General features: G+C 48.7%; 1 protein-coding gene across 5 annotated transcripts in view; it reads left to right on the top strand.

Moving 5' to 3' along the window:
- CDK12 (cyclin dependent kinase 12) overlaps positions 1-27,709 on the top strand; it is a 169,761-nt gene that overhangs the window by 77,733 nt on the left and 64,319 nt on the right. For 3 of the 5 annotated variants that reach the window (XR_003852079.1, XM_029572153.1, XM_029572154.1), the window contains exon 13: positions 3,339-3,779. Coding sequence is in view for 4 of the 5 variants with exons in the window: in XM_029572153.1 (XP_029428013.1) it covers positions 3,339-3,779 (441 nt within the window). In the remaining variant the exon portion in view is untranslated. The other 2 variants (XM_029572151.1, XM_029572152.1) reach the window with 2 other exon arrangements.

The following is a 27,709-nucleotide window of genomic DNA, read 5'->3' as shown; positions in this document are numbered from 1 at the left end:
ACAGGTTCCTCTTCTCTCCAAGTGGCCCAGTCCAGAAACAGCTCATAGTCCAGCAGACACTCGACAGGCTTCTGGCTCTCGGAGCGATTCGTCCGGTCCCCCATCTCCCCCCCCCCCCCCCCCCCCCCCCCCCCCCCCGGAAGTAGGCCGGGGACATTATTCGGTATACTTCATAGTCCCCAAGAGGGAAGGTTCCTTCCACTCGATCTTGGATCTCAAGATGGTCAAAGGGCCCTCAAGATTCCCCACTTTCGGATGGAAATCTTGCGCTCAGTGATAGTGGCGGTACACTCTGGAGAATTTTTGGCCTCCCTGGATCTGATGGAAGCTTATCTACACATTCCCATCCTCCAAGCGCATCAGCGTTTTCTGCGATTCAAGATTCTGGGACAGCATTTCCAGTTCCAGGCTCTACCCTTTGGTCTTGCGACCACTCCTCAAACCTTCACGAAAGTGATGATAGTAGTAGCTGCCGCTCTCCGGAGGGAGGGAGTCTTGGTGCACCCATACCTGGACGACTGGCTCATTCGGGCAAAGTCCTCAGCCCGGTGCCACCAGGCGGTCGACAAGCTGTTGACACTTCTTCACTCCCTCGGTTGGGTGGTCAACTTCGCCAAGAGCAGCCTTTCTCCATCTCAGTCTCTGGACTTCCTGGGGGCGCATTTCGACACAGCGCTGGGCAAGGTGTCTCTGCCCCCGGACAGGGCTCATAAACTCATAGCTCAGATACAGCGATTCATCGGTCTCTCGCTTCCGACTTGGGATTACTTCCAGGTCCTGGGATCCATGGCTTCCACCATCGATCTGGTCCCCTGGGCGTTTGCACATATACGTCCCTTACAGCGCACCTTGCTCTCCCGCTAGAAACCGGTGTCTCGGGACTTCCAAACCATCCTTCCTCTCCCGCAGGGAGCAAAGGACAGTCTCTCGTGGTGGTTCAACCTGTCTCATCTTTTCCAGGGTGTTCCTTTGGACATCCCGAAATGGGTAATCGTCACGACGGACGCCAGTCTCTCTGGCTGGGGAGCGGTGTGTCAGATGAGTTCTGCGCAAGGGAAGCGGATGCCGTCCCAAGCAACTTGGCCGATCAATCGCTTGGAGACCAAAGCAGTGTGTCTGGCATTGAAACGCTTCCTACCTCTCGTCCATCATTGCGCAGTCCGAATACTCTGACAATGCGACCACTGTGGCCTACATCAATTGCCAAGGGGGCACGAGGAGCCAGCATGTCTCTCGGGAGACAGACAGGTTGATGGCGTGGGTGGAGACTCATCTCTCCCGCCTAGCAGCTTCCCACGTCGTAGGCGCAGACAACATTCAAGCCGACTTTCTCAGTCGTCAACATCTAGATCCCGGAGAGTGGGAACTCTCAGAGGAGGCAGTGAATCTCCTGTTCCACAGATGGGGGGGACCCCTAACTGGATCTAATGGCAACCTCCCGGAATGCCAAGGCAGCTCGGTTCTTCAGTCGCAGAAGAGTACGGCGCAGAGGGAGTGGATGCCTTAGTTCTCCCCTGGCCCCGTCACGTTCTCCTCTACGTGTTTTCCCCTTGGCCTCTGGTGGGCAAGGTGCTCCGGAGAATAGAGTCCCACCAGGGTCCGGTAATGCTGGTGGCGCCGGAATGGCCCAGTCATCCTTGGTTTGCAGACTTGATCAACCTCGCAGAGGACGGACCTCTTCGTCTGGGTCACCTTTCACGCTTGCTGCATCAGGGTCCGGTATCTTTCGCCCAGGCCGATCGCTTCTGTCTTGCGGCCTGGCTTTTGAGAGGCGCCGGCTGAGATGGCGTGGATACCCAGAGGCCGTTATCTCGACCCTCCTCAAGGCTAGAAAGACGTCTACTTCCATCTCCTATATCAGGGTATGGAAAGTTTTTGAGAACTGGTGTGCCTCCTTACCTGTGTCGCCACGGACCGCCTCTGTCTGGCCTCCAACTCGCTAACAGTGCAAGTCTTTGCTCTAGGCTCTCTACTTTATCAACGAGAGGGAACTTCCCTCTCCTCTCATCCGGATATCATCCGATTCCTCAGGGGGGTGAAGCACATGAAACCCCCAGTCCACGCTCTTTATCCTTCGTGGAGTCTCAATCTCGTTCTCCGAATCTTGGTCGGACCACCCTTTGAACCCATGCGTTCCGTGACCCTCAAGGATATCACTCTCAAGACGGTTTTCCTGGTAGCTATCTGTTCTGCCCGCAGAATCTCGGAGCTTCAAGCACTCTCGTGCAGAGAGCCCTACCTTCGTTTTACGGATTCGGGAGTTTCCTTGCACACTGTGCCTGCTTTTCTGCCCAAGGTGGTTTCCGAGTTCCTCTTGAATCAGACGGTAGAGCTTCCGTCCTTCTCACCGGACGCATCGGCGGATCTCCGCAGGCTAGATGTCAAGCGTATCCTCATTTGCTATCTGGAAGTCACTAATGATTTTCGCTTGTCGGACCATCTTTTTGTTCTCTGGCATGGTCCGAAGAAGGGGGCCAAGGCGTCGAAAACTACCATTGCTCGCTGGTTGAAGGAGGCGATCTCGGTGGCCTACATTGGAGCGGGTCAACAACCTCCAGCGGGTGTCAAGGCCCATTCTCTTCAAGCTCAGGCTGCTTCCTGGGCGGAGATGCAATCGGTCTCGTTCCAGGAGATTTGTCGAGTGGCAACTTGGAAATCATTACATACCTTTGCTCGTCATTATCATCTACACATACAGTCTACTTTTGGCTCCTTTGGCTCTAGGGTCATTCGAGCAGGGCTTTCCGGGGCCCACCCTACGTAGGGAAGCTTTGGTACATCCCACTGTCTGGACTGATCCTGGTACGTACAGGGAAAAGAAAAGAAAATTATTCCTTACCTGCTAATTTTCGTTCCTGTAGTACCAAGGATCAGTCCAGATGCCCTCCCTGACTGTTGGGTTTGGGATTGCCTCTCTGCTCAAATTGTTCTTCAGTGCCTTTTTTCCTTTGGCTGGTTAATGGTTCATTCTGCAAGTTTGTTGTTTGACACTGGTTTGTGCCCTTTGCACACTGTTATTTGTTACTTAATTCTATTGTTCTTGATCCATCCTGATTTTCCTCTTTGCTTTGATGTACTCCATACTGAGGATTAGTAGAGGGTGCACTACCTTATAAGGAAGCATCCTTCAAAGTTCTCTCTGACTCCATCTGCTGGAAGGGGGGGATAACCCACTGTCTGGACTGATCCTTGGTACTACAGGAACGAAAATTAGCAGGTAAGGAATAATTTTCTTTTTGTTACCCATTGGCATAAGAAGTGTGTGTCTTTTGCCTGTTATCCATGGGGATAAGAAATGTCTCGAGCCCATTGCATGATGGTCCTGATTTTTCCCACAGGCCTGGGGGACATCACCCAACAGCTGAATCAGAGTGAACTGGCAGTTTTATTGAACCTGCTGCAGACCCAGACCAACCTGAGCGTACCACAGATCTCTCAGCTCCTCAATGTGCAAGCTAACCCAGAAATGCAGCAACAGCTGGAGGCCCTTAACCAGTCCATTAATGCACTGACAGAAGGCAGCGCACAGCAGGCAGAGTCCGAGGAGCCAGTAATGGCGGAGGAAGCCTCCAATGAGCCAGCCGTTGCTGTAGACTTGGCCACATCCAATGTGGCCGGCACTCAGGAAGACATGCAGAGTGTGCTGGCAGTCCTGCTGAGCCAGCTGATCAAGGCCCAGGATACACCAGTGAATGTGGAAGAGAGCAATGGAGAGCAGAGCAGTGGGCAGCAGGAGCAAAGGAAGACTCCTACAGTACTAGAGGAGGAAGAGATCGTAGGTAATTAACAATCTGCACCTTCACAGCAACATCAAGCAAGTACAGATGCATTGTGCCGGCTAGATTGGGGTTGGAAAGCTGATCTCCTTCGATGTAATGACTTGGTGTAGAGCCGAATGTCATTACATTGAAGTGTGTGAGATTGATGATGTGGATAAGAGTGAGACTTGCTACTGAGCCAGTTATGTGTTGCTGGAAATGAATTTCTCAACATTTGCAGAGCAGTCAAGACCCTCTGTTTTCTGGAAAGCTCCCAGAGTTGCCGGCCATCCACCACAATGTCCAGTGGTTTCTGGCCACTTCTGCTTTGTTTCAATAGGGATATGAGAGCAAAAGGGGCATTAAGATGGAAGTTTAAAAAAAATATATATATTATTTGGATTGGTGACACAGGGTGGTGCTGGTACCTCCCACAGCACAAGTCTGCACACTACATAAATCTCCCCTAACTAGCAAATAGCACACAGTAAAAACACTGCTGCACACTTTCTGTATCCCTCCCTTTTCACTTCATAGCAGAGCTTGAGGTTTGGAAAAGTCCATAACACATTAGTCAGGTAGACTAAAGAAAGCTATTGACTGATGATTTATTTGATTTATATTCCACTTTTCAGGCACTTCAAAGCAGATTACATTCAGGTATTTGAGGTTCTGCTACCCCTGGGAGTGAATAACGTTTTGAGATCTGCCGGGTACTTGTGACCTGGATTGCTCACGGTCAGACAGGATGCTGGGCTTGATGGACGTTGGTTTGACCCAGCATGGCATTTCTTATATTCTCTTGTTTTTTTTCTTACCCTTCTGGGGGGGGGAGAGAGGCAGCTTTCAAACTGCACAGATGTGCAAGTCTGCAGGTACTTTTTACCCACAGCCTTTGTCAATTTTCAAAGGGAAAATGTTACCTTTGAAAATTGACTTGAAAGAGTTCACTCACAGATCGGCATCTGCTATTTGTGTCCCTGTTCCAGAGAAATACATGGATGTAGTTCTGAAAGTGAAAATGTGTGCACATGGATGTTAACCCCCTCCTGTTACGTGCAGAAATGGGGTCTCTGAAAAACACAGACCCTGCCCGCCCCTGTAAAACACAGTTATACTCAGGAATGCCTTTGAAACTTGCACTTTAGGTTGAAGAAAAACTTTTGTGTTAGCTTTCCTCAGGCTCCCAGGGCTATTCTAACTGCAGGCGCTAGAGCAGGTTATATGAAGTGTCTTATTAATGAATCTGGTGCAAAATGTAGCCCTTTCAGAAAGTATCCTTGCTGAAAATGTGCATGCCACTGTCTGCAACAGGTGGTGAAGAGGGGGAGACTATCCTGTGTGTAAATGTCTTTCTTTTTTTATTTTATATTTATCTGTAACTTTAAAGATGGTGTTAAAAGAAGTGACTCTTCTGCAGTTTGTCATACTCACATTCTTCCGCCGGAGAAAAGGCCCCCTGAGCCGCCTGGGCCATCACCACCACCACCGCCTCCATTGAGCGAAGGGGATGTCTCCGGCCCACCACAGGAGCTGAACCCAGCAATGACTGCTGCCCTGCTGCAGCTTTTGTCCCAGCAGGAAACTGAGCCTCCGCCACCCCCACCACCTCCAAGCCACTCGGTGCATGAGCGCCAAGCCTTAAGATCTGCGGACTTTGCTAGGTCACAAGCACCCAGGACTTACAGCACTGAGGGGCCAGAAGGGGGCTTTGGTGCTGCTGTTGATGACCTGGAGCCCGGCCAGCCCTCAACAGAATCCCTACCACAAACATTGGGGAAAAATAGGACCTTTTCCAGCTCTGCCAGCCACCTTGGCGAGGCCAGTGGGTATCAGGGCACAGGATCTGTACAGTTCCCAGGGGACCAGGACCTTCGATTTGGAAGAGTTCCTATAGCATTGCATTCAGTTAGCCAGACTGCAGTGAAAGCTGAGGGCAGTAACAACACCCTGGGCTACCCAGAGGCCAAAATGCAAACGTACAGTGAGCTGGGACCAGGAGCAGCAGGTTCTAGCAGTACAGCCACAGGTCACAGTTGGGGTGTCCCATCCCAGACTACCACTTATGGGAAGGTCTATCAAGGGACTGGTCGAGTGCCTCCACGAGGGGGCAGGGGCAGAGGTGTTCCGTATTAGCCCAGAGACTTCACTCTTTTTGGCTTTCGTGGTTTTCTGCTCTCCCCTGTGCTGCCTCAGCCTGTAGAGAAATTTGTCAGAGCCCAGGTACTGACTGCTGCAAACGTCCTGTTCTTTACGAGCTGCTGAAAGGTGCCCTGTGATCTACACCTCTGCGTCTTCCACGCAGCTTGCCGTCTTCCTCTTGCATTTGGTTACTAGCAAAGCAGACATTTGCTGCACAGTCAGCAGCCAAAGTTGTGGGAGAGATGTGAATTACAAACGTATGTTTGACTAGCCTTGAGGCCAAGGCTTCTCGGAGCAGAGAAAATCTGACGGCTGTGCTGCACAGCCGTGGGGGGTACATTAGTCGTCCCCCCCCCTCCCCCCCCCCCCCCCTTTCTTTTAGTGGTTATGAAATGGAGCCTCTTAGCTGACCTGGCTGCATTTTTGGGAGCCATGAACGGGTAGCTGGCTGTGTATACAACTTTGTTCATATTTTAGCAAATCTATTCTTTTGATTTAAGAGCTGCTGGATATGCCCCCCTGTCCTGATCCTGAGTCCATAATAAAGATTAGACAGCTGGCAAGTGGTCGTCCCAGCCTTGCTGCGGCGTAGACAAGTCAGCCCTTGTACTTAAGGTGGTTTGATTATAGTGGGGAGCTCGATGAACCTCTGAGGCTTTGTTTTTGTTTTTTGTTTTTGTTTCTTTTATCATCTCGGATCTTCATCAAAGAATGGATGCTCAGACTTAGACAAAGTTCCCTTTTGAACATGTTGAAAGATTCCAAAATTGTTGTGGGGTGGGGTTGGAAATTAAAAAAAAAAACAAAAAAACCCCCAAAACTTTTCCTTGGTAAACTTTGTAGTGAATTATTTTTTTTAAACCTGTAACACTGCACTCTGCTACTGGCCCCCGGGCACTGGTGAATGTGAGTGATGAAACAGATCCATGCCGAGGGTGAAATACAGCCATTAATGTATCATTTATATATACATATATATTTTTGTTCAGGAAATTACCATTTTCCCTGCCCCCTTCTAGAGTCTTATAATGTTACCCAATTGAAACAAACAAGCAAGCAAATGAAATAAAACAATGGTTACTGGTTTTGTAAGCTGGGTGTTTTGAAGAGCATTGGAAGATTTTAGGATGAAATATTGGTTTGGAAACAAAATGCCCAATAGAATTGGTATGTAAGTGTTTACAGTTTGGGCAACTACAGTCAGCTTGGATTGCCCAGATTCATTTCTTTGAATGTAGGCCTTGTCTTTCTGCAGAAGAGTAAGTGGGTCTTACCTGTCTAAGCAAGTGGTGGGAAAAGAGCAGATGAGTGGATCTGCTGCTGTGAGGACAGCAAAAGGCAGTGGCACAGCTGTAAAATCTGTTTGATGTGGGGTTTTTTTTGTTTTTTTTTTTTTTTTTTAATGATGTTCATGCCCCTCTGCAAAACTACTGTAAGAGGCATTCAGTCTGTGGGAATAAAGAAAGAAACCCTCTATGTACATTTTATTACAGCCTTTGTCCTTTCAGATTAAGACATGGCTTTCTCCAGGGCCCCAAGGATGCCAGGTGCTATTAGTTACCTGTTCCTGAATGCCGCTGCCCTTGCTTTACATCTTGCCAGGGGCATTCTGTGCCATCAGTGACTCTTAAGTGCCATTTCTGTGTGGGGGATGTGATGCCCTCAGCAAGGCCTGCTTAATGCCTTTGAAAGGCTGCAGGTTTTGAGCACTTACCATTTTTAAATCAAATTGTCTGAATAACTTGACCCAGACCCCAAACATTTGCTATGTCAAAGCTAACCCCATTTATTCACATCTCTGGCTGTTTTGGCCATGCACAAATCCAACTGCATGTCAAAGCTTCTTGCTTTATTTTAGTTCAGTTCCATTAATGCATTCCTTGGTAGGTGAGAGGACTGTTGGACCATCTTCAAATCTACAACCTATTCTCCGATGACCACCCAGAAATGAGAAGCCGCCTAATCGAACCACTGGAGAGAGGAGGGTGTGATGGGGCTCAGTTAGGAGTGCGCTTTCAGCTCAGCCAGCCAGTGTGCTCGTGCCTCTTAGGCTGCTTACAAGCTAAGGTTCAGGTATTGTATACCCAGAAATTGGGTTAAACAAGCCAAACAGCACAATGTCAAAGCAGGGCCAGTAGAAAGAGCCAAAGCAGAGTTGCCAGCACACTGTTAAACGGTAAAGGTTCTCTATAAAAGAAACTGTACATAAACATTGGATTCTTAACCAGCTGGACATGATATAGCCACAAGCAGGCTGCCCAGAGGGCAAAGTAACTCTCACCTTCTTATTTTATATTTGTTTGGCAGCTTCAGGAAGAGCAGAGACCTTGCTTTAATACTTGGGCTGTGGTTGACCTGATCCCTGTCTCAGTAATTTAATCTGTTGGTATTTTCACTGTGGGATTTTATTGCCTTGGGCCATTCTAAATAGGTCTATGCCTGAAGAAAATGTATGCTGCGTCCACGGTGCGCTCTCTGGCTGGGACATGAGATCCTCTGGCTTTCACGTTCCGATGAGAATGGCGTAATACAGAAGTGGAGCTTCAGCTGAGACCACAGAAAGGTTACTGGTAGCAAAGAAGGGCTAGTTTAAAAAAAAAAAAAAGTACTTAAAATACAATTTCTACTAGGAGTAGAAAAAAAGTTGAAAAGTCTATAGCAGGCTTCCCCGCCTCTGCCTCCCCCCTCCCCCATCCATTCAAAGGTTCTCATTCATCTTACAGTATTGGGCATTTCCTTTGGGTTCAGTGCCAGTGGTAGCTGTTCATCTTTGGTATGGCAGGCAGCAAAAGGAGTAGCATTAAATCTAACGCGTCTCTGCTATCCCCATTCTGACCATAAAAGGTTCCTTGTTTCTATAGGCTGGAACATCTTATGCTCACTCATTTTGGTTGTACCTTTTTCTGTGTACAGGTATTTTGTAATATATTTTCTTTCAGTTTATAAAATGAAAAGTGGAGATTGGAAAATTAAATATTTCCTGTTGCTGTAATGCCTTCTGCATTTCATTTTAATGCTGTTCAGTTTTGTCTTCAACCCAAAGGGGTGGGTGCTTATAAAATGGAAGTGTCATGGTTGCAGACTTGAGAGCATTGTACTGCTGGTGAAGGGCAAAAGTCTGAAGATGGAATGCTGTCTGTAGCATCACATGGACAGCAGGCGTCTAGCATCTCTTCTCCCCCTGCCCCCCCCCCCAATCGAAGAAACACCCCCCCCCCTCCCCCCCGTATCAAAACCGCAGGAATGACATGGCCAGCAGCCGTGCAGGCTTCTCACATCAAGGGACAGTACAGGCACCAGTGAAAGCGTCCTTGGAGACCACTGTTGCTGGTATTATTTATGCTGTGAGTCTACCAGTAGGTTTCACAAGCTACTTCTAGCTTGTCATGGTGATTGTTGCTCTGAACCCATGATGGCTTTCATTCTACATGTCTCTGAATGAGACTTGCCTGGTTAGCAACACCCAAAAAATAGGAATGCATTTATTATTTAAAACCATTTATTATACTGCAAAACATCCAACATGGAGAAGAAATGTACAGAACAATCTGCACCAAGGACCCAGGACTCAGAAATGCTCCCTGTTCCATGCCTGGCAGGCAGAGCTCTGGAGTCTCAAGGCATGGATGAGGCGATGGTGCAGGGAAGAGGGCTTTAGATTTGCTAGGACCTGGGGAATAGTCTGGGGAAGGGGGGAGGCTAGTCTGATGGGTCCAGGCTGCTGGCACTAACCTTTAAAAAGGAGTTCCCTGTACGTACCCGGATCAGTCCAGACTCCTGTGTTTTGCCTCCCCTCCAGCAGATGGAGACAGAGAAGTTTTAACGGACTCTGCCTTATACCCTGAGGTGCCACCTAGAGTCTGCCACTATTTCTCTGTCTCTAGCAGATGGTGGCGGTTCAAAACCCTTTGGTTTAGTTTTTAGGTTTTAATTTTCAGATTTGATTGACTTTAGCTTTTAAAAAAAAAAAAAAAAAACAAGGTTGAGAACCCCGTGACTGCCCACGGCTGAGGCTTACGCTGGTGAGCCCAGTTCACTCGCCCTTAGGGGGAAGAAGCACAGAGCCTTCATGTTTAAAAAAAAAAAAAAAAGGTATTTTTTTCTGCTTTACGACCGGCCCAGCGTTCTCCCTTCGCTGATGCCTCGCAGTCAGGCTGCATACCACCAGGCTCCTGTGTGATTTTTTTCGCCACCGCTTACCTCAGGGTTCCCAGGCTAAATTTGGTTCCTTGTTTCTATAGGTTGGAACGTCTTATGCTCGCTCATTTTGGTTGTACCTTTTTCTGTGTACAACCTGTTTCGTGTGCAAAAGCGAGCACGCGCGGCTATCACAAGCCGGCGTTTGCACTGAGTGCCTCTCGGGAGGAGAGGGAACCTCAGGGAAGACTATTGACAAACATTTGCACGGCAGCAGCTCCAAAGTGCACCGAGAGCCTGAGAGGCTCGAGTCACGGCATCAGTCCTCAGACCCGTTCCTCCTCAGAATGGGAACGGAGGCCATCTTAAGAACTTTCAGACAGCAGGAGAAAACTGCACTGGGGAGGGGAACTCCCAGCCACCTCTGTCACCACAGCCTGGTACGGGGTGGGGGGGGGCGATTTGCAGGCTGCACAGGAGCATTCCTCTTAGAATCCCGGGAAGGACTCGGGTGAGGCTTTTCCTCTTTCTCCGATTTTGATTTGTTGCGCCATAAGGCCTTTAAGGCCTGGAAAGCAGCGAGATGTCACGGCAGTAAGGTCCCTCGTGCAATACCAGTATCTTCAGGGGCGGGGACGGGGGCCACCTCGGCCCAGAAGTGTTCCAAGTCCCCAATAGAAGTAGAAGCCATAAAGGCCAAGCGCCCTCTCTGGTCCATTTCCTGTCTGGCGGACAGTTCCTCTTTGGACCATTCGGATGAGGGGGACTCTCTTCCGCAGGATCCTCAGGGACCGGATGAGGATCAGGATACTCAGCTCCAGCCTACCAAACAGGTGATACGTTTGTTCCGGAAGGATGAATTAGGACCACTTATTCCGGCTATTCTGGAGGAGTTAGGGATTGAGGTCCCTCAAGAGGATTCCTGACGGGGCAGTTGATCCGGTGATGGACTCAGGTGTCCAGCTTGATCTTTTCCCTTCCATATGTCAGTCACTGACCTTTTCTTTAGGGAGTGGGACACTCTGGACCTGGGCTTGAAAGTCAGCCGAGTTATGGACAAATTGTATCTGCTACCAGAGGACGTTCTAGACCTACTAAAGGTACCCAAGGTGGATGCCACTGTCTCAGCGGTGACAAAAAAGACCACCATCCCGGTGACGGGGGCCACAGCCTTGAAAGACTTGCAGAATCGCAAATTGGAGTTACAACTTTAAAAGATTTTTTAAGTCTCGGCTCTAAGGCTCCGTGCCACCATGTGCAGCAGCTTTGCTTTAAGGGCCAGCCTCTTCTGGGTGCAGAATTTGCAATCTGCATCACTTTCCAAGACAGAAGCGGTGCAAGCTGGTCGGCTGGAGGCAGCAGTGGCTTACAGTGCAGATGCTCTTTATGATCTCTTACAGACTTCTGGCAGAACTATGGTCTTGGCTGTCTCAGCCTGCAGACTCCTCTGGCTTAGGAACTGGTCTGTGGATGTTTCTTCTAAAGCTCAGATTGGTTCTTTGCCCTTTAAGGGAAAGCTGCTCTTTGGCCAACAATTGGAGGTCATTATCAAGTCTCTGGGGGACAACAAGGTCCATAAGTTATTGGAAGATAAGCCTAGGACGAGAGGATCCTTTCCTCAGAGGTCGAGATTCCGTGGGAATCGCCATTTTCGCTCTTCACGTTCTTCCGGATCCTTGTCTTGCCAGGGTCCAAGCCGTCAACAGTCCTGATACCAGTCCTTTCGGGGCTGACATCCTGCCAGGGACGGTGGAGCCCCACAGACTCATGGGGGCCTCAAGTCCGCACAATGAAGCGAGGCTGGTTCACTCCTCTGTTCCAAAGATAGGGAGAAGGGTGTCTCTTTTTCTAGAGAGTGGACCAACTTGACCTCCGATCAATGGGTCCTAAATATAATAGAACACGGCTATGCTTTAGATTTTGCTCGGCCGCTCTGGGAGCAGTACCTGATTTCCCCGTGCTCTTACCACCAAAAAAGTCAGGCAATACAAGACACCCTATGGCGCTTACAGGAACTGGGGTCCATAGTTCTGTTACCCACAGGAGAACTCAGGTGAGGTCGTTACTCCATCTACTTCGTGGTACCCAGAAAGGAGGACATTTTCCGTCCCATCCTCAACTTGAGTCAATCGAACTCTAAAGGTGCCTCGGTTTCGCATGGAAACTCTTCGCTCTGTGATAGCGTCCATTCTCAGGGGAGAATTCTTGGCGTCTCTGGACCTGACAGAAGTATACTTGCACATATCTATCCGCCCAGATCATCAGAAGTATCTGAGGTTCGCAATTCTCGGACATCATTTTCAATTTTGTGCACTGCCTTTTGGTCTAGTGATGGCGCCCAGAGTGTTCACCAAGGTAATGGTGGTAGCAGTGGCTCTTCGGAAAGAGGGTATACTGGTACATCCCTACCTGGACGATTAGCTGATTCGAACGAAGTTGGAGAACCTTTGCTGGATGGCAGTTCAGAGGGTGCTGCAGCTGTTGAGCTCGTTAGGTTGGGTTGTCAATCCCAACAGTCACCTACTTCTGTCCCAGTCCTTGGAGTTTCTGGGTGCTCGGTTCGTCACGCTCTTGGGAAAGGTTTTTCTTACCGAGGAGAGACTGATCAGGTTCTAACTCCGGTGGAGTCTTTGTGGTCCATGCCTCATCCCAGAGTCTGGGATTATTTACAGATTCTGGGTTTGTTGGCTTCCACTCTCGATCTGGTACCATGGGCCTTTACGCATATGCGTCCTCTTCAGTCAGCCCCGCTCGCCGAACAGTTTCCTCTTCTCCTACCACTGATGGACTCTGCGCGCTCCAGTCTTCTTTGGTGGCTCTGCACGGCCAATTTGCGTCGAGAACTTGGAGATTCCCTCTTGGATAGTGATAACCACCGATGCCAGCCTCTCTGGGTGGGGAGCAGGCTATCGAGGGAGAGCAATGCAAGGATAATGAATAGGAGTCTTCCTGGTCTATCAGTCGGTTGGAGACCAGAGCGGTTTGTTTGGCTCTGCAGGCCTCCTTCCCTTGGTAGAGGGAAGATCAGTAAGGGTACTCTCCGACAATGTGACGACAGTGGCTTACATCAATCGTCGGGGCGGAACCAGGAGCCAGCCAGTGGCGATGGAAGCCCAGCTTTTAATCAACTGGGCAGAGCAACACCTCTACAAGATAGCAACTTCTCACATTGCCAGGGTGGACAATGTGCAGGCCGATTTTCTCAGCCGCCACTGGTTGGACCCGGGAGAGTGGGAACTGCCCGAGGCTTTTCGTGTTCTGTGCAGCCGCTGGACCCAGGCCCTCCATGGACCTCATAGCGACGTACTGCAATGCCAAGGCTCCTCAATTCTTCAATTGGCGACGGGAGCCAGGAGCGGAAGGTGTAGATGCTCTGGTCCTTCCCTGGCCAAAGGACATTCTGTGCACATCTTTCCACTGTGGCCATTGGTCGGCAAAGTTCTACGCTGCATCGAAGCTCATCCGGGCAAGATGATACTCATGGTGCCAGAGTGACTGAGGCGCCCATGGTTTGCGGACCTCCTAAATCTAGAAGTGGAGGGTCTGCTGAGATTTCGTCTGTCTCCGAATCTTCTGTCCCAAGGCCCTGTTTTGTGTGAGAGGCAGACCGCTTTTGTCTAGCGGCATGGCTTTTGAAAGGCAGAGATTAAGGAGCAAGGGTTACCTGAATACAGTGATTGCCACGCTCTTACATTTCTATAAGACTTCTGCTTCTATGGCCTATGTTAGAGTTTGGGGCGTTTTCAAGTCCTGGTATTTGGACCACGAGATGGGGCCGTCCATGGCTTCGATTGTGGATGAAGGTTTTGGCCTTTAATTCCCTACGAGTTCAGGTGGCAGCCCTTGGTTGTTTTCAGGGTAAGATGCAGGGCGTTGCTCTCCCATCCAGATGTGGTTTGTTTCCTGCGTGGAGCTAAGCATCTGCGTCCTCCAATTCAGGACCCCTGTCCCTCGTGGAAACTGAATCTAGTGCTCCTCGCCCTTTGTAATGCACCTTTCGTGCTGTTGAAGCGAGCTACCGTAAAGGATCTGACGTTGAAGGTTGTTTTCCTCGTGGCTATCTTCTCTGCAAGGCGGGTTTTGGAGCTTCAGGCCTTATCGTGCAGAGAGCCCTTCTTAATGTATTTCTGAAGCTGGGGTCTCCTTGCAGACTGTTACCTCTTTCCTCCCGAAAGTGGTGTCTTCCTTTCATTTGCATTGGTCGGTAGAGTTCCCTTCCTTTGCAGATCTAGATTCTTCTACTGCAGCGTCTAGGGATTTAAGAAAGTTGGAGGTGAAGCGGGGAGTGTTGTTACTTGGAGGTCACAAACAGTTTCCGTCTCTCAGACCATCTGTTCCTCCTGTGGAGTGGTCCCAGGAGCGTTCATAAAGCTTCAAGGGCCACTATTGCGTGCTGGCTGAAGGAAGCTATTGTTTCAGCTTTCCTGGGTCAGGGCTGTACAATCGCAGTGGGTCTTAGGGCTCATTATACTTGATCACAAGCAGCCTCCTGGGCGGAATGGCAGCAGGTGTCACTGCAGGCAATTTGTCGGGTGGCTATGTGGCAATCAACGCATACTTTTGCCAGGCATTATCACCTAGATGTCCAGGCACCAGAGCCCGGTTCCTTCAGGGCCAGTGTTCTCAGAGCGGGACTCTCTCAGTCCCACCCTGGTTAGGGAAGCTTTGGTACATCCCAGGAGTCTGGATTGATCCGGGTACGTACAGGGAAAGGAAAATTGGTTCTTACCTGCTAATTTTCATTCCTGTAGTAAAATGGATCAGTCCAGAGTCCCACCCATGGGGAAATGGGAGTCTGCTCGGCCAGTTATTTCTTTCATATTCTGCAGATTTATCAGATGTTTTTTATACTATATGCCCCCCTTTACAGGTGGAGTGTTGTCATGGTTTTGTTCATTCTGTTACAAGTTTTTCATTCCCTCTGCTCTTAGGGTGGAAAGTTTGGTTATAGTGGAAGTTCTGGTTTAACCTTTCTGCTTGGGTACAATGTAATACTGGCAGACTCGAGGTGGCACCTCATGGTCTAAGGTAGTGTCCGTTAAAACTTCTCTGTCCATCGGCTGGAGGGGAGTCAAAACCCAGGAGTCTGGACTGATCTGTAGTACTACAGGAATGAAAATTAGCAGGTAAGAACCAATTTTCCTATAGTGCAGCTTTAAAACTAGAACAAAGGTGAAAGCTAACAGTCGCTCAGCACTGCACGGTTTGATTTAATGTATCTTTGAAGGCTTCCTGATCAGTTGCAATAAATGCTAAAGTAACCCTTTAGGTAAAGAACAGACAGAAAAAAAATTCCCAAATTTCCTAGCGTGTAGCAGATAGACTCATTACAAATGGGTATAGTGTGCTCGTGCTAGCAGTTGCAGACGGATCTGACGTCAGCACAAGGTACATATACCCCTGCAGGCAGTGCAGCAACTCAGTAATTTGTCTCCAAAGCAGTTTGGAGCTACCTCATGCTCGCTGAGCGTTTTTCCAAATTCTAACGACTAAATTCATAGAAGAATCCTACCTGAAGACGAGCACCTCACTCCTGCGGTGATACCCTCGGGTCCCTCCCCCAGTTGAGTTTCCCGAGGTGATTTCCGTGGTCCCTCGGAGGTTCCAGCCTCGGTCTGGTGGCCAACTCACAGCAGGGACCTAGCCCCCTAGTGAGAAGGGCTCGGGCACGGCATAGAGGCAGCCTCGGTCCCGGTGAGGACTTGGCCCCCGAGCGAGACGAGTTCGGGCGCGGCCTAGAGGCAGTGGGTGCACTTCCTCGAGCACGGCGGTGATGGTAATCACCCTCTCTCCCCGCAGCGGAGACCGCCCGGGACGCAGCCGGGAAGCGCCGAAGACCAGGTAAGGCATACATCTTTACTTTTGCTGGTCTCCGAGGAAGCGAGGATTAGCGGGGTCTGCCTACATGGCATTTTGCCTGCCTGCTCGCCGCCGCCATCTGCCCTGGTTCGCCACCTCGCTCTAGCGCTCAGTCCAGACTAAGCGCACAGGCGACGGGCGCATATGTTAGGCGCCCGAAGATAATTGGGCGCATATTTGATAGAGGCGCACATTGAAGGGCACCTTGATACACATTGATTCAGCGCATGATAGGTGCACACTGTTAAGCGCACGTTCATAGGCGCATGTGATAAACGCACGTTGATAGGCGCACATCTTCGCGCATATTATAAAGCGCATAGAGATAACAGACGCGATGGAGCATATGAGAGCCCATGCGTCCGCAGAGCCGGCACCTCCAAAATCGGGCATAAGAGCTCTAGGCCTCTGCTCAGCATGCCATCTCAGAGCGAGGAAGCAGACTCCCTATGTGCCCAATGTGAGGAGGCCCTGGGAGTTCCAGGCCAGGGCCGGTCCCAGCCCAGCGTACTTGCCAGTTCCTCAGGGAACACCCCAGACCTAGCAGGCCGCAGTGAACAGCCAGGGACCCCTAGAGACCTGGTGCCCCTAAGGCCAGAACCTGCTTTGCTCTCCTGGGTGGAATTGTTCAAGGGGATTCATGCCTTTGTCCAGATGCAGTCTGATCCCCGAATGGACCCGTACGTACCGGATGACCCTACCCCTGGACCCTCGAGACCTAGGCACAGCCACCCGGAAGCCCCACTTATGGGGATTCAGATTGCTCTGTGGAAGAAGACAAGCTCCCCGAGGAGGGAGAACTTCCCTCGGCGATAGAGCCGTATCGAACCATGAGATGCTTCTTTCTTAAGGAGGATCTCCCAGACCTGGTATCTCAATGCCTGTCGCAGCTGGCTATCCCGGGCCACGGCACCCCAGGGGAACCTAGAATGAACCCCCTGCTGTGGAAGGCCTTCGTCAAACGGCCCACCACTTCCCCCTCCTACAAGCAGCACAGCAGCTAATCGATCTCGAGTGGAATGCACCGGAGGCCTCATTCAAAGGGAGTCGGGCCTTGTTTGGCATGTACCCCCTTGTACATGCAACCAAGGAGCTGCTGGCGTACCCCAAGGTAGACGCCATAGTTTGCGCACCACCATTGGCGGCCCTCAAGGATGCACATGACCGGCACATGGACGCCATTCTGAAACAAGCCTTTGAGGTGGCAGCCATGTCCCTACGAATTGCGACCTGCTGCACCGTGGTGACAGGTTCCTGTTTATCACAAGCCAGGAACAACACCCCGGGAGAAGAAATGGAATCAGCCCTCTTGTTCCTCACTGACGCTGCCTCCGACCTAGTCCGTACGGCAGCCAAGGGAGTGTCATCCTCAGTGGCAGCCAGGAGACAGCTCTGGCTATGAAATTGGTCGGCAGACTCCTCCTCCAAGACGCACCTTACGAGAATGCCCTTTAAGGGATCCCTCCTATTCGGCAGTGACCTCGAGAACCTGGCTAACAAATGGGGTGCCTCTCCATTGCCCTGTCTACCAGAAGATAAGTCAAGGAGGATCCGGTGCCCCTTTCCTAGGCCATCCAGAGGTAGAAGCTCTCGATGCTTCAACCCTTACAGGACTCACTACCAAGCAACTCGTTCTCAGACCAGGAACCAGTCCTTTCGGACCAGGCACAGCAAGCTGGGAGCCAGCTCGGGTTCGGGTCCCGGCCGCACCCCACAATGAGAATCAGCTGACCCATCGGGGGGAAGAAGCCATATGGGGCAGGCTAACCCTATTCTACCGCAGGTGGGTCGAGATTACTTCGGACCAGTGGGTCCTCGCCATTGTCCGGGAAGGGTATTACCTGGACTTCCTTCACCTTCCTCCGGACAAGTTTGTGGCATCTCCTTGTCCGCCCCTCAAGAGGGCGGCGCTGGAAGCTACCTTGGGAAGGCTCCTGTTTCTAAAAGCCATAATCCCAGTGCCTGCATGGGAGATAAATTCTGGGCATGACTCCATTTATTTTATCGTGCCCAAGAAGGGGGGCACCTTCAGACCCATCCTGGACCTCAAGTCGGTCAACCGGCACCTAAGGGTCCCGGGATTTCGCATGGAAACTCTGCGGTCAGTCTGAAGTGCCATACAGCCAGGGGAGTATCTCACATCCCTGGATCTGTCAGAAGCTTACTTGCATATCCCAATCCATCGGGATCATCAGCGCTACTTACGCTTCAAAGTCCTGGGACAACACTTTCAGTTCCAGGCTCTACCCTCGGGTTAGCCACCGCGCCACGGACCTTTACCAAGATAAAAGTAGTTGTGGCGGCGTCACTCAGGAAGGAAGGAATTCTTGTCCATCCCTACCTAGACGATTGGCTGATCAGGGCAAAGTCGCCGGAGAGCCACCAACACAGTCATATCTCTTCTGGAAAGCCTAGGATGGGTAGTCAACACGAACAAGAGTTCCCTACAGCCTTCGCAGTCGCTGGAATACCTCGGAGTCCGATTCGACACCCAAGGAGACAAAGTCAGCCTGACCTCCAAGAGGAAATCAAAACTCCGGAATCGTTTGCAGACTTTGCTGAGCGCCACCCGGCCCACAGCTTGGGATTACCTACAGGTCTTCGGCCTAATGGCCTCCACTCTGGAAGTGGTACCATGGGCGCGGGCTCATATGAGACCGTTACAACGTGCCCTTCTATCTCGGTGGAGCCCACGATTACAGAACGACACCGTGCATCTACCTCTACCGGCCAGAGTACGGCATCAGTTACGATGGTGGCTGCAGCCCGGCCACATGAGCCGGGGGTCAAAAATGTCCTCTCCAACCTGGACCCTGCTCACTACAGATGCCAGCCTGAGCGGCTGGGGAGCACACTGCGAAGAACTAACCGCCCAAGGGCAGTGGAACAGAGTAGAGTCGGGGTGGAACATCAACCCACTAGAGGCACGGGCAGTCAGGTTAGCATGCCTGCTGTTCGCCCACAGACTTCGCAACAGAGCAGTCAGAGTGATGTCGGACAATGCCACCACGGTGGCCTACATCAACCAACAGGGCGGAACCAGAAGCCGATAGGTATCCTTAGAAATAGCCCCCCTGATGGCTTGGGCGGAAGCGAATCTCCAGGACATCTCCACCATCCACATCGCCGGGAAGGACAACGCCACGGCAGACTTCCTCAGCAGAGAAAGCCTAAACCCAGGGGAATGGCAGCTGTCGTCCACGGCCTTCCAGATCACGGATCAGTGGGGGACGCCGGGCATGGACCTACTAGCGGACAGGTCCAACGCTCAAGTACCCAGATATTTCAGTCGCAGGCGAGATCCTCTATCCCAGGGGATCGACGCTTTGGTACAGCCATGGCCTCAGGGGATCCTGCTATATGCCTTTTCCCCATGGCCCCTGCTGGGTGCCATTATACACAAGATTCAGCGGCACAGAGGCCTAGTTCTTCTGGTGGCCCCGGACTGGCCAAGAAGACCCTGGTACGCAGACATGAGAAGACTACTGGCAGGGGATCCTCTACCCCTGCCTCCTCACAGGGACCTGCTGCGGCAAGGTCCCATCCTCCACGAGGATCCAGCTCAATTCTCTCTTACGGTCTGGCCATTGAGAGGGCTAGACTGAAGAAAAGGGGATACTCGGGGCCGGTAATAGATACACTCCTCAGAGCACGCAAGTTCTCCACATCACTAACTTTTATATAAGAATCTGGAGAGTATTTGAAGCCTGGTGCGAAACTCGCAGCACCAATCCACATGCCGCTAAAATACCCATTATTTTGGATTTCCTGCAAGATGGGCTCCAGAAGGGTCTGTCACTCAACTCAATCAAGGTTCAGTTGGCAGCACTATCCTGCTACGGCCCCAGGAGTGACGGCAACAGCATTGCCACACACCCAGACGTTTCATGTTTCCTGAAAGGAGTCAAACACATTCGCCCGCCACTGAAGTGGGCAGTGCCCCTGTGGAACCTCAACCTAGTTTTGGAATTCCTAGCGGGACCTGCCTTCAGACCTCTCCGAGGCTTGTCCCTCCGTTTGTTAACCTTGAAGATGGTGTTCTTGCTGGCCGTATGCTCAGCGCGCCGCATTTCAGAGCTACAAGCGCTGTCCTGCCGCGATCCGTTTCTCAGAATCACTCCAGGGGCTATCCATATTCGCACAGTTCCCTCCTTCTTACCCAAAGTGGTCTCACACTTCCACCTCAACCAAACCATATCCTTGCCAACCACGGAAGGTTTGAAGAAGTCAGAAGAAGGTCGAATACTGCGCCATATCGGCAGGCTGCTGTCCAGATACCTGGAAATGTCAGAAGCAGTACGAAAAACGGATCACCTGTTTGTCCTTCACAGCGGGAAGAAGCAAGGGGAAGCGGCCTCACGGGCAACCATTGCCCGCTGGATCAAAGAAGTTTATTAGGGCGGCCTATGTAGAAGCGGGAAAGCCACCACCTCTACGGGTCAAGGCTCACTCTACCAGAGCTCAAGCGGCCTCCTGGGCGGAAACTAGGATGCTGTTGCCGGCAGAGATATGCAGAGCAGCAACGTGGTCCTCCCTCCATACCTTCTCCAGATTCTACCGTCTGGACGTCCAGGCCAGGGCAGACACAGCATTTGCAAGGGCAATCCTAAACGGACCTCGGGCAGCCTCCCACCCAGTCCGGGAGTAGCTTTTGTACATCCCATTTGTAATGAGTCCATGTGCTACACGCTAGGAAATGGAGAGATTACTTACCTGATAATCTCGTTTTCCTTAGTGTAGCCAGATGGACTCAGCATCCCGCCCGGCTGCCGATATACATGGGAATTCGCAGATTCAAGGTAAGCCATGTTTTCTTACATAGGGCATCCACCCTGCCGGGTGTCGACGCCTTCCGGTTGAGAACACTGGCGGTCTCCAGCTACTGTCAATCGGTCAGGTTAATCATGTTCAGTTAATCAATCGGTCAGTCACACATATATCCATAATGCTTTTGCAAGGAAGATTACTGAGTTGCTGCACTTCCTGCAGGGGTATATGTACCACGTGCTGACGTCAGATCCATCTCCAACTGCTAGCACGAGCACACTATACCCATTTGTAATGAGTCCATCTGTCTACACTAAGGAAAACGAGATTATCAGGTAAGTAATCTCTCCATTACCCATGTCAACTGATAAGCAGATTGGTAATACAAACAAAAAAACATAATTTGAAATGTCTGTATTCAAATGCTAGATATCTGAAAAATAAGAGGATATATAGTGCTAAATGAAGAATTAGATATAAATGGCATTTTAGAGAGACAGTGGAAGAAGGATAACTGCTGGGACACTGCGTTATAATTTGTATCCTGAGATCATAAAGATAGGATGGTTAAAATTGGGAGGCAGGTGTGGCACTATGTGAAAGAGGGCATAGAGTCACACATGCTAAAATTTGCAAGAACCGAACTAGTGTGGAATTGTTATGGACTAAAACTTCATGTGAGAAGGAGAATAGAATAGCAGTGGGAGTGTACCACTGTTCACCTGTACAGAATGAACAGACAGAAGATGAAATGCTGTCAGAAATCAGGCAACTTAACAAAATTAGCAACACCGGACTGGTGATTTTAGTTACCATGGCATTGACTGGATAAATGTCACATCAGCACTTGCCAAGGAAGTAAAGTTTCTAGATGAAATAAACTGCTTTATGGAGTAGCTGGTACAAGGGGGAGTTATTTTAGATCTAATCCTTAGTGGAACACGTGATGTGAGATGTAATAGTGATCATAATATGATCAAATGGAGGAAGGACATTAAGGCAATCTACTCTGATAGCAAAAGAAAAAATGGATAGAAAAAATGAAAGGAGCAATGTTAAGACTTTGCATCGGGTATGGATGCTGTTCAAGAATACCATTGTGGAAGGACAGAACTGATGTATTCTACAGATTAAAAAAAAAAGGTGGAAGGAAGGTCAAATGACTGTTCGCATGGTTTAAAGGTGAGGTGAAAGGTTGTTATTACAAAAAGAACATCTTTCAATAAATGGAAAAGGGGTCCAAATGAAAACAGCACAAGCGCTGGCAAGAGGCAAAGCATTAATCAGGAAGGCAAAAAGAAAATTTGAAAAGAAGCTTGCTGAAGAAGCAAAAATTAATAATAAAAACTTTTGCAGGTACATTTGAAGCAAAAAGCCTCCAAGGGAGTCAGTTGGACCATTAGATAAGCGCAGGGTAAAAGGTGTATTAATGGAGGTCAAGGCCACAGCAGTGAGACTAAATGATTTCTTTGCTTCAGTTTTTACTGAGGTGGATGTAAGCCCAGACGTGATCTTTAAAGATGATGATTCAGAGGAAATAAAACATCTCAGTGAATCTGGAAGATGTAATAAGGTAAATTGACAAACTAAAGAGTAGCAAATCATGAGGCTGGGATGGTATACATCCCAAACTACTGAAAGAACCAAAAAATGAAATTGCAAACCTATTATTAACCTGTACTCTTATTATTAAAATCAGCTATGGGATCTGAAGATTGGAGGGTGGCCAACAACTCCCATTTATAAAAAGGGGTTCCATAGGTGATCCAGGAAACTACAGCCGTGTGAGCCTGATGTCAGTGCCAGGAAAAATGATTGAAACTATTATAAGGAACAAAATTGCTGAACAAATAGTGTAATGGGACAAGCTCAACATGGGTTTAGCCAAGAGAAGTCTTTTCTACTAATTTGCTCCATTTTTTTTTAAAGCATTAATAAATGTGGATAAAGATGAGCCAGTTGATATAGTGTATCTGGACTTTTAGCGTTTGACTTAAGTACCTTGTAAAGAACTTAAAAAGTATTGGGATAGGAGGCAGTATTGTATTATGGTTTGAGAACTAGTTAACAGAAACCAGAGACTAAAGCTAAATGGTTAATTTTCTCACTGGGGAAAGGTGACTAGTGCAGTGCTCTAAGAATTTGTACTGGGACTACTGCCTTTTAACATATTTGTAAATAATTTAGAGATGGGAATAATGAATGAGATGGTTACATTTGCTGATACAAAATTATTCAAAGTTGTGAAATTGGTAGAGGGCCTTGGGAGACTGGGCATCCAGATGGCAGGTAGCATTTAATGTGGACTAGTGCAACGGGGAGCTGATAGGGAAGAGGCACCCAAACTATAGCTACACAATGCAAGGTTCCACATTGACTGTCACTACCCAGGAAAAAAAATCTAGACATTACTATGGATAATATGTTGAAACCCTCTGCCCACTGTGCAGCAGCAGCCAAGAAAGCAAATTGAATGCTAGGGCTTATTAAGAAAGGAATGGAGAATAAAATAGAAAATAGAGGCATTTATTCTATCACTCCATGGTGCAACCTCATCGTGAGTATTGTGTGCAGTTCTGGTCACCACGTCTCAAAAGATATAGCAGAATTAGAAAAGGTACAGAGAAGGGTGACCAATATGATGAAGGGGATGGAACAATTCCCCTATGCAGAAAGACTAAAGCGGTTAGGACTCTTCACTTTGGAGAAGAGACAGCTGAGGCGAGATATGATAGAGGTCTGTAAGTTATGAATGGAGTGGAATGAATAAATGTGAGTTGATTGTTTTACTCTTTCAAAAAGTATAGACAGTAGGGGACCCACAATGAAGTTAAGACTTAATTTAACTCTGGAATTTGTTGCCAGAGGATGTTGTGAAAGCTGTTAGTGTAGCTGGTTGAAAAAAGGTTTGGACAAGTTTCAGAAGAAAAGTCTATAAACTTATTAAAGTGGATTTGGGGAACTCCACTTCTTATCCCTAGGATAAGTAGCATGGAATGTATCTACCCCTTGGGATTCAGCCAGGTATTTGTGACCAGGCTTGGTCACTGCGGGAAACAGAATGCTGGGCTTCATGGACCTTTAATCTGACCCAGCATGGCAAATTTATGTTCTAAAACCACAAACCCATAACAATAGCCAACAAGAGACTCACTTAAATGAGGCTTTGCCAGCAATGTTCATCAGTAATACAAATATTCGGTCTTCACCACACCCCAACCAGGCTGTGAAAACAAAGTCTGTAAGGCTGAAGGAGAAGACTGGTGTTTCCGAAACCTCCACCATGGCCCAAAGAAGCTTACAACAGATTATAATTGATGTAATTTGAATCTACTATTAAAAACACAGCAACTGCAACAAACACTAACCCCAGCAGCTCTAATGTCTTACTCTCACTAGGGACCAGACTGACTCAATCAAATTATACAAATAAAAGATAAACAAATAGCATCTTCAATCTAAACATAAGCCATTCATCTTGAGCCTAACCCAATTAATACAGTTAGAGCCACCCTCCTCCAAAAAAGGGACTACCCCCACCTTCCAACCATTATCGATCCCTCCTCTATGATTGACCCTGAACCCTCTTTTGGGGATCACCTCTTCGGAATCATCCTGCTACTTGTAGCAGACCTGTGCTTGTAGCCCACAGTGAATGACATTACAGGAAGCAATGGAGCCAGTTATGAGCAGCCATTGGGCATCTTGTCTGAAGCATCATCAGCTACTGCAGCTCTGTGGAGCTAGAAAGCTGGGGCTTGTCTTGCCAGTTGCTGCAGATTTGTACTCCACTACAGGTATTTTCATACGCCCTTGGTTTGTAATGTCTAAGAGCATAAGTTGCCATACTGGGTCAAACCGAGTGTTCATCAAGCCCAGCGTCCTGTTTCCAACAGTGGCCAATCCAGCATACAAGTGCGTGCCAAGTAACCAACCAATAAATAGACGCCATATTGCTGAGGCTGGGAATAAGCAGTGACTATTCCCTAAGTCAGTGGTTCCTAAACCTGTCCTGGAGGACCCCCAGCCAGTCAAGTTTTTGAGATATCCACAATGAATAGGCATGAGCTAAATTTGCATGCACATATTCTAAAAACCTGACCAACTTGGGGGTTCCTTAGGATAGGTTTATGAACCTCTTCCCTAAGTCAAATTGATTAACAGCAGTTTATGGACATTTTCCTCCAGGAGCTTGTCCACATCTTTTAAACCTAGGTACACTGCCGTAACCACATCATCTGGCAATGAATTGCAGAGCTTAATTATACGTTGAGTAGAAAAGAATTTTTTCTGATTTGTTTTACATGTGCTTCTTGCTAACTTCATGGAGTGCCCCCTAGTCCTTCAGTTATCTGAAACAGTAAATAACTGATTCATATTTACTCTTTATAGACCTAGTCCTCTATCATATCCCCCCTCAGCCATCTCTTCTCCAAGCTGAACAGCCCTAACCTCTTAAATCTTTCCTCATAAGGTGGCAACCAGAGCTGCACACAGTACCCAGGTGCAGTCTCACTATGGAACAAAACACAGGTATTATGACATTCTCCATTTTATTCACCATTCCCTTCCTTATAATTCCTAACATTGTTTGCTTTTTGTGGCTGCTGCAGCTCACTGAACCGATGATTTCAATGTGTTATCCACAATGACACCCAGATCCTTTTCCTGGGTGGTAGCTTCTAAATTGGAATGTAACATCGTGTAACTAGAGCATGAGTTCTTTTTCTGTATGTGCATCATTTTGCACTATCCACATTAAATTTCATCTGCCATTTGGATGCCCAGACTCTGTCTCGCAAGGTCCTCCTGCAATTAATCACAATCCTCTTGTGATTTAACCACTGAATAATTTTGTATTATCTTCAAATTTGATCAACTCACCCATCGTTCCCCCTTTCCAGATCATTTATGAATATATTAAAAAGCACTGGTCCAAGTACAGATCCCTGAGGCACTCCACTGTTTACCTTTCTCCACTGGGAAAATGGCCCATTTAATCCTACTCTCTGTTTCCTATCTTTTAACCAGTTTGCAATCCACAAAAATAAATCTCCTATCTCATGATGTTTTAGTTTTCTTAGGGTACAGTGTGGCATGGGTTTGAGCCCTTTGTGCTACGATGTATTTGATGTAGCCTCAGAATAACCTACGAGGCCTATGCCGTAAGCTAGCGAATGCACCCTGTAGCAGGACAAAGCTTCTCATATACTAGCCGCCTCCCTTTCAGGTTGAGCCCTTTGGTTCCAGCATCCAGCAAGTCTTAGGTGGGTCCCTAGTGCAGTGGCTAGAGCAAGAGATCAATGGCACGCTGGGGTCAGGGCAGGCAACAGAGACAGACCAAGATTGGGGCAGGTGCCAGATAAGGATCATCAAGTCCAGGCGGCAGGCAATCATGGTCAGGTCCAGGCACGAGGTCAGATCTGGAAGCAGGCCGAGTTCACATGGAAGACGCTGGACGAGGCAGGCACTACAAAGCATGTTTGGATGACCAAGCTAGAGACGCAAGGCTGGAGGAGACAAGGCAGGACGAAGAATCAGGAACTCAAAGCAACATGTATTGCTAAGGCAGGAAACCAGTTACTGAGCAAGATAGTACTATGAGGCCATTGCTTAAATAGGCTGGTCAGCCTGATGTTATTGGAGGGTGCCGCTCAGCTTCCTGCTGCCTAACGGATGTTTGTGGCTGGTAGCATCTTGGGCTGTGCTGGGCAGTGTTCAGAGCAAGAGGCTGTGTGCTGACCGTGGGATGAGTCTAGTCACGTTGGGGGTGAGTGAGGTCCCTCCCGTGAGCCACCGAATGTAACACTTAGGAGTGTCTAATGGGGGACTTTGGATTTTCAGAAGGCGTATGCCAAATACACAACATCTACCAACTCACATGTTTATTAACCCTTTCAAAAAAACTGTAGCAGATTTATGAGGCAAGACTTCCCTTGGGTAAATCTATGCTGGCTGTGTCCCATTAAACCCTGTCTATATGTTTTGTGATTTTGTTCTTTGCAATAGTTTTGCATAATTTCTCCCAGCACTGAAGTCAGGCTCACCAGTCTATAGTTTCCCGGATCACTCTTGGAGCCTTTTTTAAATTTTGGGGTTTCGTTGACCACCCATTAGTCTTCAGGTACAATGGATGATTTGAATGGTAGGTTACAAATTAATAATAGGTCAGGGCTGTATACCATTTGGCCCGGGTGATTTGTTACACTTCAATTTATCAATCTGGCCTACTACATCGTCCAGCGTCATTCACAGTGATTTGGTTCTGTTCATCTGCATCATATCCCTTTAAAAACTATACTGCAATGGGTATCTCTCCAGCATCTTGATTAGTAAACATGGAAGCAAAGCATTCATTTAGTATTTCTGCAATGGCTGTCTCTTTCCTAAGTGCACCTTTAACCTCGCCATCATCTAATGGTCCAACCAATTCCTTGCAGGCTTCCTTCTTTGGATATATTTTAAAAAGTTTTTATTATGAGTTTTTGCCTTTATGGTCATTGGTACGTTAAACAGAGGGGGATTGTAGAAGGCTTTTGCTGCATTTCCCTGGTTTTAAAGAGAATTCTGTGCACAGAATTAATGGCCAATTTAATTTGGCATGGTGAACGGAGAGGTTTAGACCTCAGCAGACTGCGTGTCCTACTCTGTAGCCAATGATGTTATAAACTTCATCTGGCTCTTATCAGGTAGGGCTGCCTGACCTTACCAGTGCCAGCATGAAATGGATACTGCCAGCAGCATCAGGGATCTCTTCTTCATGGTGAACTTGGTTATAGTCCACTTAGCTCTAAATGTCCTACTCTCTAGCCAGGCGATGCATTCATCCAGCTGAACAAAATTGTACCAGGAACTGTGTATGTAAACTGTGGAGACCTAGTAGGGAAAGTAAGGGGGGTTTGCTGCACTTTATACCATTCTGGGCAAGATGAGGGGCTTTGGTGCAGCACCTCTAGATGAACTGGAGTGGTAGATCCAGAAACTTTCTGGGGATATGCCCAATGTGGCATTAAAGGTCCAGCAGTATGCATCAGGAACTGTGAAGA

The sequence above is a fragment of the Rhinatrema bivittatum genome, chromosome 12, assembly GCF_901001135.1.
Source record: "Rhinatrema bivittatum chromosome 12, aRhiBiv1.1, whole genome shotgun sequence".
In the NCBI taxonomy this organism is placed as follows: domain Eukaryota; kingdom Metazoa; phylum Chordata; class Amphibia; order Gymnophiona; family Rhinatrematidae; genus Rhinatrema; species Rhinatrema bivittatum.
The sequence above is the reverse complement of the archived record's forward strand: the minus strand, read 5'-3'. Positions and strand labels throughout refer to the sequence as shown.